A 13,622-nucleotide genomic window follows, 5' to 3' on the forward strand; every position below is an offset into this window, starting at 1 on the left:
GCGCACTGTGAGCGTCCATCTTTTTGAGACTAGAAGAGACAGAGTGGCACAATAGCGGCATCTTTTTCCTGCCTAGTGATAAGTACTGTAATCTTATATTCTGGTGTGAATTAAAAACAAAATCCAATCAACAGGCGGAAGAGATTTTAGTTGAAAGGCGTAAAACCAGAGAGCATTTAGAGGAGCCATAACCCACAGATCAGGAGAGGAGGAGGAGGTTTGACTGGGTGCACAGGCTCGTCTGCTTCACCAGTTCATACGTTCAGAACTTTCCCTTAATTTGTGTGTCGGCATATGGATGTGTGTGCAATATGTGTAAATATTAAATTTATTTATTTTAAAGTATTTATCTTGCATAAAATCCCAGCTAAAGAAATAGCAAAAATATGCAAAACAAAACAAAAGAGGGCTTTTACAATGTCAGTGATGTTTTATACATTTTTTTTTTAAAAGCACATTTAAAAGTAGGGCTGAAACGATTAATCGTGATGAATCAATTACTGAAATAATCATCAACTAAACGAGTACCACCCTCAGAGCAGGAATTACGTAAAAACTGTACAAAAATACATCCACATTGCATTAAAAAACATCTTTAAATATATTCTACCCTGAACACCAATAGTGGTAGCTCCAGCTTCACCTAAAGGAATGACATGTTATTGCATTTCAGGAGATAAGATGTTTATTTTCTGACATAAAAAAGAACCAATTTGTTAATTAGCATCTATTAATGCATTTTCAATATTATATAAAAAGGGTTAAATGAAAAATCTGCAGAATGTGCCATTTTTTTTGTGTGATTAATCGTTTTACCGTCAAAATAATCAACAGAATAATCAATTCCTAACTGATCGTTAGTCGCAGGCCTAGTAAAAAGTGACATTACAAATCCAAATTGATTAATCCTGACCAAACTTTTAAAAGTTTCATATGGACTGAATCTATCCTGTACCAGTATGGAGTCAGACAAGCAGCTAATGGTGGCTGCAGGCAGCGAGGCTGAGCTTCAGCTCACATCGAGAGTCTTTTCAGACACATATGGATGTGATTTGACCAAATGACCAGATGCTGATTTCCCAAACATGTTTATCCTGCCAGACACAAAGCTCCAACAGAGATTCTGCACCAAAAGAGCAAACCTGGAAAAACCTCTGAGTCACAAAAGGCACAAGGGCCTCCCAGACAGCCAAAACACTTCCTCTAATTTACATTATCAGACATGAAAAGCAAATATCCCTTTTCACATTTAACTCCACTGGAAGCTGTTATGCTGACGAGCGTTTTGCGTGGATACTTGCTGAAGATATAAACCGACAGTTCCAGAAAACAGTCATGTAGCCTTCCAGGCCATGTGGACGTTTGTACAGGTGTATAATTTATTATCTACTATGAGTAGCAATTAGTCACATTTTTCAGAGTACAAATAATGTGCCTGTGCTTTAGCATTTCTCACCGTTTAAGGGACATTTTTCCAACAAAAAAAAACACTACAATGTGAGGACCGGCTGCTCCTTATGAGACCCAAAACCCCATAAGAAGAAGTGCTGCATGAGGGTTAGACTAAAGAAATTGCTAAAAAATGAATGGAAATCGATGAAAAATCTTTGCAAAGATAGAAAGATGTAAAAATGCGTGTATGCAGGTTACCTGAGGTTAGTGTTTTGGCTGTCCGGGGCCACGCGGGAACCATTTGAACTCGGGCTGCTGAAGAAAACAGGAGGACAGAAAGGGAGGGAGAAAAAGGAGAAAAAAAACAAAGGAGGAGAGAAAGTTAAAAGGCACCCAAAAAAAAAACACAGGCGAACGACACGAGTGAAGAATAAGGATGGGTTTAAAAAGAACAAACAGAAAAACAGATGTGGCAGAGAGGAAAATTAATAAGGAGGGCAGGTTCAAAGAAAATAAACCAGACAAAAAATATACAAGGAAGAGGAGAGAGACAAATGGGAAGATGAAAGTGGGTGAGAAGAAAACATGGACACGATGACATGGATAAAAAGATGGAAAGACAATCAGCAGGGAGATTTGAAGTTGGAGGAAGAGAAAAACAACAAAAAAAATGAAATTAGATAAGGGCAAAGGAGCAATCAGTGCTAAAATCACATTATTTATGATTCAAACTGGAAATCATTGATTGAAAAGAACTTTACAATCAGATTATATAAAATGTAACCAAGTCTCTTAAAGTTGCAATAAGACTTTCCTAAGGGAAACCATTGGTGTCAACATTTGTTTAGTGTGAATACAAAAACAGAGCAGATTGCTGAATAGATTCAGAAAGACTGTAATCAGAAACAGTCGGTTCAAATAATAAATGAAAGTAGTTTAAGAAAAATCTGTTTCCAAATGCATCGAGATGCAGACATCAATGATTTTGACTCAATTAACATTTGTCACAACTCTATAGCAGTGATACTAATTTACAACCTCATTATGATTATCGCAGAAGGTTGAAGTCTGAAGCGCACTGACAGTTTATGTCGAGTATCGCATGAAAAAACAAAATCACTGGTATAAAATCTATGTCATTTGGAAGATGGGTGACATTCAGAGGAAATCTTTCAAAACAACAACCAAGAGGAATTATATTGGACATTTCAGCCAAAGTAAAACCGCTCACCTTTCCTGCTGCCAAAACCAGAAGCCTAAGTTAACAAGCTTTAGCATTACTGGCTTGTTAGCATAGCTAGTTGTTAATAATGCTAACAACTATCATTACAAGTTGTGAGCAGCGAGTAATACTAACAACTAGTAATGCTAGTTAGCAAGTAGTGCTAACTAGTTTGTTAGTAACGCTAACAAATGGTTTGTTTCTGCATGTTTCACCACCTCAAATTTAAGACATTTTAAGATTATTATGAATGAAATTTAAGACCTGTATAACACCAGTAATGTAGTAAAGAAAACTGAATATTCTATATAGTAAGGCCATATTTTTATTTATTTATTTTTTTGAGAATGAATATAGTATCATACAGGTTGGGAAAAGAAGTGAGCCAGTGGCAAAGTCAAATGTCGTCCAATGATGGACGCCAAAAAGCAAGCTAGCTAGAAAGGGTTTTGTAGGGACTAGTTAGCAGTAGCCTCAACCGCCTCGAGTCACGGAAGATGTCTGTGCGTGACTCGAGCTTTAAACTAAACAGAGTATAGAAGGTCAAATAGTCCTACCAATCTGTGATTAACACATTTAATGTCAACTTACATATTGTCCAATAAATTTAAGATAATTTAAGGCTTTATTTTATTTCTACATGCATGAATTAAAGACTTTTTAAGGATGTGCAGACACCCTGATACAGGCATTTCTCAAACTGGGACTCTTGCATTGACCTCAAATGTTCCGTCATCAGAGCCTGACAAAGCTACGACCGCACTCACTTGAGCACCAGATGCAGGTTAGCAGACAGTCGTGGATCTGTGAACTGTGTTGTTCGATTGTTGTGGTCAACAAAGTAGACGCGGCCAGTGGCGGTGTTCCTGATCTCCCAGCCTGGAGGCAGTGGTCCCAGCTCCTCACAGTTCACATTGCTTAAGTCCCTAACAGGAAAAGAAAAACAGAAAGAAAGCATACATGCTGACATCTTGAAACCGGAAGGCAAATGTAAAAAGGATAAACTTCATAAGACACATAAATAAGGTGCAATCATCTTAGTCTTTCTTCCTAATTCTTCCCACTCTCGTTCTGCTCTTCATCCTTGAAACTCCAATCTGGGATAATAATGTGGCTGTTGCCTTTGTGTGTGAAGTGAGGACACATTAGTCAGGAATGAAACGCTGGTTTTCTTTCCCTCATCACAAATACCAAATCTTTTCAGCAGCTCCGTCTAAAATGACTGAACCCAGATGTTGTTGCTGTGGGTTGGACGTCGTCCTCCTGCTCAGCCACGGCCAAAAATGCAGAGAAACGGCCCGGCGTGTAATGTTTAGGGAATTGGGTAACAAACTCTAAAGTGTTAGCGAAACAGCATGACAGAATCCGCCGTCTCATTCCACAACGATCCAAAAAAAAAAACAAAAAAACAGAAACAAAAAAAACATGCTGATCCAACTTTAAACAATTGGCCTGGCTGGCCAAGATCTGAGCCTAAAGTTTGACTAAACGTCTGTTTCTGAAAGCAAAACAGCAAGAAGAGGAAAACGTACACCTGCTGAAGGCAAAGGCCGCTTCTTCTTGAGTCTGACATTTTAAAGCCACAGAGGTCGGCTCTTTAGTCAAACATGTTTTTGGCTGAATTCGACTGTGTGATTGGACTCAACTGGAATGAACTGAATTAGTTTGAATTTCTGCTGGGCCAGATTTCATTCAGGTGGATGTGTATTGGGTCTGTTTAATTTGTGTCTTCGGACGGCTCCTGCTGTACAAACAACATGCTCTAAATTACACAAACAGAAATAAACAAGGCTGAAGGAGGTACCTGGGGACTCGGGGGTCGTGCCAGGTGCTGACTCCAGTCTGAGTGTGAAGGAAATACACCTGGCCCTGCTGGGTGGTTCTTTGTTCTGAAACAGAAATCAATTTGATTAGAACCTTTAAAAAAATTAAAAATCCAAACAATAAGTTGAGCTTATTAATAAGGCTCTGCTGGCCAAACATGGAACAGGCAACTTGTCCATGTTGTGAATGAAGTCTATTATTTAGATTTCATTCACTTACGACTATGTACTCGTAATATTACGACTTTATTATTATAATTTCACTATTATTTTTCATTTTCTTGGCCGTAACGCTCTGTCATAATTTCTATCATTAAATCTGTATTACTTTTTCTCTGAGTTTTAGCAGCACACAGATTATAAATGGCACTTTGAGTAAATATGGCATTGTGACTGCAACACTGAAACAAGTTGCCTGCAACAATCTTGAAATGATAACTGCGACTCCGTTTATTACGCAGCTCAGACCGTTTTTATTTCTCCTCCTTTCGCAGTTTAAGACAGAATCTTAAATGTTCGGATTAAAGCATTTTAGCAATATGTGATTAAAGAGAGCAACCGATTTAACTTGAATTTAAACTTACTGGGAATTGGCTGCCAATATGTTTGTGCGAATAATTTGCATAAAACATCTAAAAACGTAGAAATCAGTGTTAACAGGTCAAAACTCCAGACAGATTTCTCCTTGGCAGAAATAGTACCTGCTGCCACTACTGTACTCAAAAGCTGATCCATCACAACAAACCCCCCGCCCAGCTTCCTGCTGCCTCGCTCCTTTTTCCCCTTCATTGCCTCTGTTTCTGTCTGGCCACTCCCAGCGAGCGGTTCAGAGAGTTCAGCCGAGGAAGAGCCGCTCTGAAGCTGCCGGGCATCAGTGACTCACTTTGCCCGACCTCGACCAGCCTCACTGGACACACGGGGACCTTTCAAAGGAGACACAGTGCCCAGCAGTGTCATTCTGAATCACTGACATGTAGAACGCCGGGGCTTTTTAAATCGTCTCTGAGGGCTTTGTGGTTGGGACTGTGGATGAATCCTAAAAGTACACTTTTTCTGACGGCAAAAAAAAAAAACTTTCAAAGTCGCCAATTAAGTACACTTCGCAGTGTGGTCATTTTTCCAGTGTATTGCTGAACAATGGCAAGCTCTGAATTTTTTTGCAGAGAAAGGAGAAACGGCGAAAGTTTAAAAGTTGATGAAAACGTCAAACTACTTTCTTTTACAGTTTTGTTGAAACATCAGACCTTTCATAGCATTTCAGTCTGTCACTTCCTAAAACAGATATTTTAAAAATCCAAATGAGTCATCTTGAACTTGAGTGGGCGTTTGGTGACTTTGTGTCAAATGAAGAACTTCTTTGCGTTTATATTTTTTTTAGGAGTCGGTGTGAAATCTGAGCTGTTACCCGGTAAGATCAGGGATGAATATATCATCACATACCTCTGATGAAAAACTACACGAGATAAAAACCTAATAAGAGGAAACAAGCCTGTATGACCTCCAGAATAAATGCTTCTGAAGTCTGGTTTAAAGATTAAGTTATGGTCCGTTGTCCTCTGTCAACTCACCCACCCGTCTGCCATGAATGTCGTCACAAAACGAGGTTTGTGGAGATTGAATTTAAGCCCAGCTGGCAAGCAAAGTAACAAATCTTGATCTTAGAAAAAAGCAAATGTCCCACTTAATCTCAGCGTTCGGTGCAATAGTAGGAAGCTTTGTAGCGGTTAGGGAGGTGTCTGGATAAATCCTTAATGAGTTTTGTAACATCCTAAGAAGGTAGGAGCAATGTCGCAATGATTAAAATAGTTGGATTTAGTATTTAAACCTAAACCATCACAATACAGACTTTACCAATTGTCATAGAAAGTAGGTCAGACACAGGATAGAATAAGAGACCATAAGCAGCAGTTCACACCAAATGAATGCAGGATTAGCAGGTAATAGTGATGCACCAGAGTTTGAGGACCCAGCTACTTGAAGTAGGAGCGCTGAAATACGCTAATGTTCACGAAATAGAATACTTACAGAAAGACTTCTGTATGTTTATTCTATTTCCTCAATACTGTGTGTTAATCTTCAAGTCCTACACCTGCAGCTTTACTAACTTTAAAAAAATAATAATGTAAAACTGAACCAAAGCCTTCCAATTCCAATTGGGAACAGTGACGCACTTCAGCAAATCTTCCAGATATTCTGATCCGGCAGAAAGCTAAGCCAGTGACGAGTGGGCAGGTGTTCGGTGGAGCCAGTCTGCTTCTCACCGTAGCCCTCGGGCAGATCGGGCGGCGTATGCAGGTGCGTTCGACTCATGTAGTTCCGATGCCGCTGCGATCGGACCCGCCGCTCCTGGATGCGCTGTTCGCCCGGAGGTCCGCTGGCCACGGCCCCGTTAACGGGAGTCATCACCGGCGTGTTTTCGTCTACCACGCAGCTCAGCGGACGCCCGGACGGGCTAGAGTACTCCGACGCCGGCCTGGAAATGAGCAGAGAGCGTGAGTGATTCTGGACACTGGATTAACATACTTCCTGAAACGTGCGAAATTATTTTAGCAAATGCAAAAAAACAGAAAGGTTTTAAAAGCATGGAGGGGTTATCAGCGGACGTTACGCTGCGTCAGCAACCACTGTTCGGTGCATGTCGTCTGCAGACAGAAAGCAGGATTATCCTAACTATTTAAACTATTTACAATTAGGCTAATAAAATTATTTACAACACACTGTCGCTACATGCCTATTTTCAATGTGCTGCATGGTTCCCACAGGTGATTTTTCCTCATCATTGATCCACTCGCCTGCAGACATCGTCAGTTTGGAAGCATAACTTATTTTTATGACGCTGTGATAAATGGTTGCTGACAGAATACTAAAAACTAATATAATGTTACCACAGCAGTACAATGGTGGGTAACCATGGTAACCGGTGGCAGTTCAAAGGCAGGTTGGCGCTTTCTGCAGACAGGTTGTGTGCGCCACCCATCGTGTTTACAAACAAATTATGCTTCCATATATTACAGCCATAAGTGGCAGACTGATTTCTCTTATATTTTTTAAAATATACATGAATCATAGTAAATTTATAAAACAACTTGGGTTTTTACTTTTCAATAAAAGTTGCCTATATTTGGTTTTTATTGCTCAGAATTAACAAAAAAGACATTTTATTTTCCGTTGAGACCTTTAAAAACTCTCAAAGTGGATCCTTTTCTTTTATAGTTTTGGATCGACAATAATTTACACACCCTTTTCAACAATAACAAAAAAAATACTATTTTACTCATTAAATTAAAGTATTGCAACTTGCTTTATAGTTGAGAAGGTTAAAAATAAGTCAGTATTTTTGTGAAAGTAGTTGGTTTTATTGTGGATTTTATTCTATTTCATCTATATAAACTAGATCAAATCCCCAAAAATATGATGGGTGTGTTTTTCTGGTATCATTTATGGTCTTACTGTTGTCAAAGATGATAGATGGTAGGGAAAAAAAAAAACAACAACAAAAAGCCTTCGTGACCCAACAGCCTGTGCCAACATGTGTGTGTTACTTAAGAAAAAATACATGATAAGCAGACACAAACACAGTCCGACTCACTGACAGTTTTTTTTTTTGTGTGTGTGCGTGTGTGTGTGTGTAGCAGTGTCTAACCACCGTCTGGCCAGAGTTGCTGACGCCTTGGCTATCTAAAGCCTCGGACCCAGAAGTCTTTCACACACAGTTTTCTCCCACCCATTTCCTCCCTTCACGGTTCTCGTTTCTCCCCACCTTTGCCTCCACTTTTCTTTATCCTATCTTCACTCGCCTGATTGTTGCGGCATCTGAACAAATCTCTCCATCAAACATTTTAAAGATCCAACAACGAACATTTTTTTCACCCCCCACTCCACCTGCTCACCACCTGTAATTTCCCTCATCGCACCCCTTTGGCCCCATTTCTCACCATTTCCTCTCTTTCTCTCAGAACTCTGAGCGTTGCCGCTCAGAGCCGACTACAGATGCGTGGTAAAACTGGGTGAGAAGGTGCAGAGGTTTATTTGTTTACTCCCCTAATGGCTCCGCTGATATGCGCCAGGGAGGAAGGCGACAGTCGTTCTCGCAGCAAGTGAAGCCAGGCTGTCGGACTGACTGGCTAGGTTTATCTAGCTGTGCACGTGCACGCCTGCTTTGTCTTTGTGTGAGTGTGTGCACGCATGAAGCCCTGCTGGAGGAAACTGACAGCACTCATTACCAGCAGACTGTTATTGTTGTTGTGCGCTTAAGTGGAAGTGTTGTGTTTTGTTTTTTTTTTAAGAAGGGAAGTAGGAGAAAGTACAACTAGCATCTCTGTACCACATTAACTAAGCCGTTATTATAATATGCTCTACATCATTTTGTTTTGTGCCGTTCCGCACGGCATACTGGTACCTGGTGGGTCTCTCCCATTGCGTGGTGCGGGTGATGTGGTTCAGGTACTGTATCCTCCCAGATGCTGTCCTCCTTTCTTCCCAGCTGTTGAATTCAAAGAAACCGGTAAATTGCATAAGCACTTCATCTTCAAAGTTTTATTTTTACCAACACACACAGATACTGACATTTAAAAACTCAGATTATAGTTAAATGTTCATGACAAAAAATGAAATGCTGACCCATCAGGCAAATCGTTGTCAAACAGGCGGCTGCAGTCGACCACTGGTCCCCCGGATCCGATGCGATCTCTGGACTGAAGACTCACTGGTTTTTGTGCAAAATGAAAGAGGACAGTTAATTAGTGATATTTACAGACCACAAGGCTCAAATAATGATATTAATACCATATAATGTGTGTGAACTCTTCTCAGCATGATGATGTGCGACTGAACAGTTATCAGCTGTTGAAATACTGGGAAAATCTGAATACATCCTTAGATCTACACATTTCTTTTATTTTTGTCATTTAAGCTGTAATTGAATTTGTTTCAGAAAAATAAATGGTGAGTTTAGGTAGAAAGCTGTCTGACTGCCCTACTTTTTATTATATGCATCAAAACTAAAAAAACAAACAATAAAAAAAACTTTAATTTTAGGCACCAAACAAAACATGTTTATTCATGAACTTTGTTTTAAATTTCATAAAAGTCTGAAAAAAGTTAAGACGTGCAGAAATAAGGATATGGTTACAATTCATGATTTTCCTACATCAATTTAAAACTTTTCTTTAACCAAATAAAAAAAAAAGGTGGAAAAAGTGCTGCACAAAGAACAAAAAAATCTAATCAGCTAAATATGAGCAACAAAACAAATATAAAACAATTTTAAATAACTAAATTAGACATAATTTTGCACAGAAAAGCTAAGCGTTCTGCTCGACTTGAACTAGAAGCCAATGAATAAAATTTTTGTTATAAAAATGACTTTTAATGATCTACGACTCTTATGTGCAAAAGTTTCTCCAGAAGTCAGATGGCATTTCTGAAAAGGTTCTGCATAAGAGTTCAGTTGGATCCATTAAGTAACACTTTTTAACTGACAATAATTACTAAAATAAAATCAACAAATAAAAGCTAAAATCAAAATAAGAAAGTGAAAGCCTGGTTGGTGAATCTCTACCAGGCAGCCCTGCTTTTCAACCAGGTAGGACCGTCATCGCTGCAGATTTGCTTTAAGACCCACAATCTGACCTTGAAATACGAAGCGACTTCAAGCACATGCCACTGAACTGGAGCGGCCCTTACCTACTATCTGTCCTCTCACGGTGTCGTTATCATTGGGGCCCAGCCTGTTCAGGTCCAGTCTCTGATCTGCAAAAACCAGACCGACACAAATTCAGACCCTCTTTTACATTTTTGCCAAGAGTTTTCAACGGACACTGAAAAATAACAACAAATATCGATTTTATTTGTGTGCGACATTTTGAACAAACTTCCAGAAAACTGCAAAACCGCTGGAATATGTTTAAATCTTGTTTAAATCGAGGCTAAAACCCACCTGTTTAGAGTTCTAGTAACTGGAACATTGATCAGAATATTTGATGGATATTTGCTTTGATGATGCCATTTGACAAAATTTAATGTTTATTGCTTGTTTCATAGTTGAATCATGTATTTTGTGTGTGTGTGTGTGTGTGTGTGTGTGTGTGTGTGTGTGTGTGTGTGTGTGTGTGTGTGTGTGTGTGTGTGTGTGTGTGTGAGGCACTTTGAACTGCATTTTTGTGTAGATTGACTGTAATAAACAGGTGTTGCTCCTGCAGGAGGCTGATATTTGTCCCTGCAGCACATGAAAGTAATTTGGAACCAAACATTTAGTTTTATTGTCATGAACGAATCTCCAAGACCAAAAATCCTTGACCTGGCTGTGAGGAATGATTTGTAAGCAATGCTGAAGTTGGTATCTGGACTCAAGTCTCCCAATCAGCTCTTTCACCATTTAAGGATTCTGGGATGCATTTGATCACTTCCACTTTGTTTTCTACATTTTTAAAACATTTATCCAAGATTTGCGACAACAAAACTTGAACTGATGATCATAGAAGATGATTTCATATTGTACACCCTTCATGAAACATAACCTCTCCCAGTATAAAAGTTATTCTTACTCTGCGTTCAAATTGCTTCAAGTACCAACATTTTACTTTGAGTATATGCTTATATACTGAGCCCTTCTGACTATAGAAAGGTTGTAATGTCAAAATCCAAAAGTGCACAAAACCATGAGCCATAATATCACAAGTGCCCACTTAAAATCTAGTGGGTTTCCTGACTGTCACCAAATGAGGAGGACAAAAGTGGACACAAGACGGCATGTGAGTGGGGTCAGCGTGGAAAGTAAGAGTGAGGGAAAGAAAATAAAATGTTCTATAAAATCCAACAGTAAAACCAAAGTGATCTGACTTATTATGTAGTCGGTTGGCCACAAAAATGTAATATGCTTGGAAAAGGCTGTTTTTATCTATATAGAAATCCCAAACATTCCTATAGTTTCTGTGTGTGTGTTTGTGTTGGAGTGTATGTTAGTGTGTTTATGTGTGCACAAATACATCTGCTCCGGATATGTGTCTAGACTAAACAGGGATGGTCTGAGCCTTACATGGCAGGAGCGGTAATGAGATTTCTTTCTGAAATTAGAGAGGAGGGAAAACAGAGAAAATGTACAGACCTTTAACCACAAGCATTCCCCGAACCGAATCGCCGGAGCTCCGAAAACTTTCTGCCGCTGCAGACTAAACTGAGCAATTGGAAATGTGGACCCCTGTGTAGATGAGCCAAATGAGCCATGTGCCTTTTTTTCTCTCTCTTTTTGACAGTAGCTTTATTTGGCATATTTACATCGCCTCACAAGATGAACGTTTTGGAACATGTGCAAAGTTGGTGAATTTGCAGGTTTATAACTGAGGGAGCATAAAAGGCTAAACTCAGTTTTTGCCAACTGTGCAAAGTTCTTACACTTTGGTAAGAGAAAAAAAAAAAAAAAAGAAAGAAGGGAGTTATTGTGTGAGTTTGCATCAGATGACAATGCATAACGTGTGAATAATGGGTTTTGACAACCAAAGCAATTCCAGTAATGTCTTATTATATGGTTTTTTTTTGTGTGTGTGTCGAGGCCACAGATTCATCTGTCTGCAGCACATAGGACAAGGACAAAGGGATAAACGTGCGGGCCGAGTCCCGTCATCGAGCACGTCTCCTTGTCCACTTCCTGTGGTTGAGATAAAGTATAACTTCTGCTATGATGGCCTGTCTGGAGCCTGAACTGTCTCACAGGAAAAACCTTGGGCAACAGCTATGCTGCTGAGTTTCCTTTATTTTCTTTTTCTTTTTTTTTCTTTTTTTCGTTATAAGGGATGGTAAAATTAATAAGCTGAGAACTAAACTTGAACAGAATCAGAAAAACTCACACTGTCAACACCATCTTCAATGCAATAATCCAGTGAGGTAATTCAGATTAAAAGGACAATAATTAGAATAATTTTCAAGCAATTACAGGAAAGGATTTAATTACACTAAATCAGCTTTTATTATTATTATTATTATTATTATTATTATTATTATTATTGTTGTTGTTTCAGTTTAAGTTGTTAAAATAAGAAAAGCAGCTAGCTGTTATAAAAAGGCTCCTCTTTGTACTCTCAGACTGTTGCACACTGGGAAAATTTTCCTAGGAGCGGAAAACCAGGTCAGTAAAAATGTTAGGAGGTCACAGCTTTAAAAACAATTCTTATTATTTTGAATGAATTAAAAATTTTATATACATTTATTTATTTATTTGGTTTTACATTTAATTCTTGACTGAAGACTCTGAATTCCTTTCTATGACCTGAACACTAGGTGGGGCATTGGCCCCCATGGGCCACCCATTGGGGGGCGCCACTGCTCACGAACAAAACAAATGTGTGGAATACCCAGCACTCTATTTGACTGGGTGGTTGATTTAATCACAGTGCATTGCTTTGAAATTATTTGTACGCAACATCTGACATAGAAAACACATCTTGAAGAAGCTCTGAGAGTCGATTATTATTGCTAAAAATCACTAGATAACTTTGTCTGCTTTCTTGCAGACACTTGGTCTAACCAACAGGTTTGCCTTCTTGCGATGAGTAAAAGGTGGGATTTAGAAACAATGTTTAAAATAGCTCACCCAACCACATGATTGCTGCTTAATCATTTATTTGCTTTTACTCCAAGGAGCCTCCAACCAACTTTCCAACAGGTCTGACAAGCCTTTTAGAATAGAGGCCATGCCAGGCGTGCAGAAAGGATACAAAGAGAGCAGACACCATTGACCTAATTTCAGCGAATGCTCAGTGACACAAAACGCAGACCGAAATACAAACAGGTACTTACAGCCCGTGTCTTTGAGTCTGTTGATGGCATTGGACAGGAGCCGGACGCAGCCGAGGAATCCCGCGCCCTGCTTTTTGTGGATCTTCTTGTGGTTCCAGACGCTGATCGTAATGGAGTCCGACTTCCCGATGTAGCTACGAGACAGAAAAGGCGTCAAAAAGTCAATTTGATGCCTAATTTGCATGCAGAAACTACAAAAACGGTATTTGTACTCATCTGAATACAAACCAAGACAAATTTGACCAGTTCACGTCAAAATAAAACCATGCAATTTTACAATTTTGTCAGTGGTTTTTTGTCAGTGCTTTATATATATATATATATATATATATATATATATATATATATATATATATATATATATCTGTGTGTATATATATAGCTCACACACA

General features: G+C 39.1%; 1 protein-coding gene across 1 annotated transcript in view; it reads right to left on the minus strand.

Annotated features, from left to right (window-relative positions):
• Positions 1-1,604: 1,604 nt before the first annotated feature.
• Positions 1,605-13,622, minus strand: part of LOC106941753 (E3 ubiquitin-protein ligase SMURF2-like) — a gene marked incomplete at its 5' end in the record, with an annotated part of 21,823 nt that continues 9,805 nt past the window's right edge. Inside the window, 8 exons of the mRNA XM_015024867.1 lie at positions 1,605-1,707; positions 3,382-3,540; positions 4,419-4,503; positions 6,699-6,910; positions 8,837-8,920; positions 9,058-9,142; positions 10,123-10,188; positions 13,231-13,364. Of these exons, the coding sequence (XP_014880353.1) occupies positions 1,647-1,707; positions 3,382-3,540; positions 4,419-4,503; positions 6,699-6,910; positions 8,837-8,920; positions 9,058-9,142; positions 10,123-10,188; positions 13,231-13,364 (886 nt within the window). The remainder of the gene's footprint in view (positions 1,708-3,381; positions 3,541-4,418; positions 4,504-6,698; positions 6,911-8,836; positions 8,921-9,057; positions 9,143-10,122; positions 10,189-13,230; positions 13,365-13,622) is intronic.

Source organism: Poecilia latipinna, unplaced genomic scaffold (assembly GCF_001443285.1).
Source record: "Poecilia latipinna isolate Pla-1442-1.1 unplaced genomic scaffold, P_latipinna-1.0 Scaffold3848, whole genome shotgun sequence".
In the NCBI taxonomy this organism is placed as follows: Eukaryota; Metazoa; Chordata; class Actinopteri; order Cyprinodontiformes; family Poeciliidae; genus Poecilia; species Poecilia latipinna.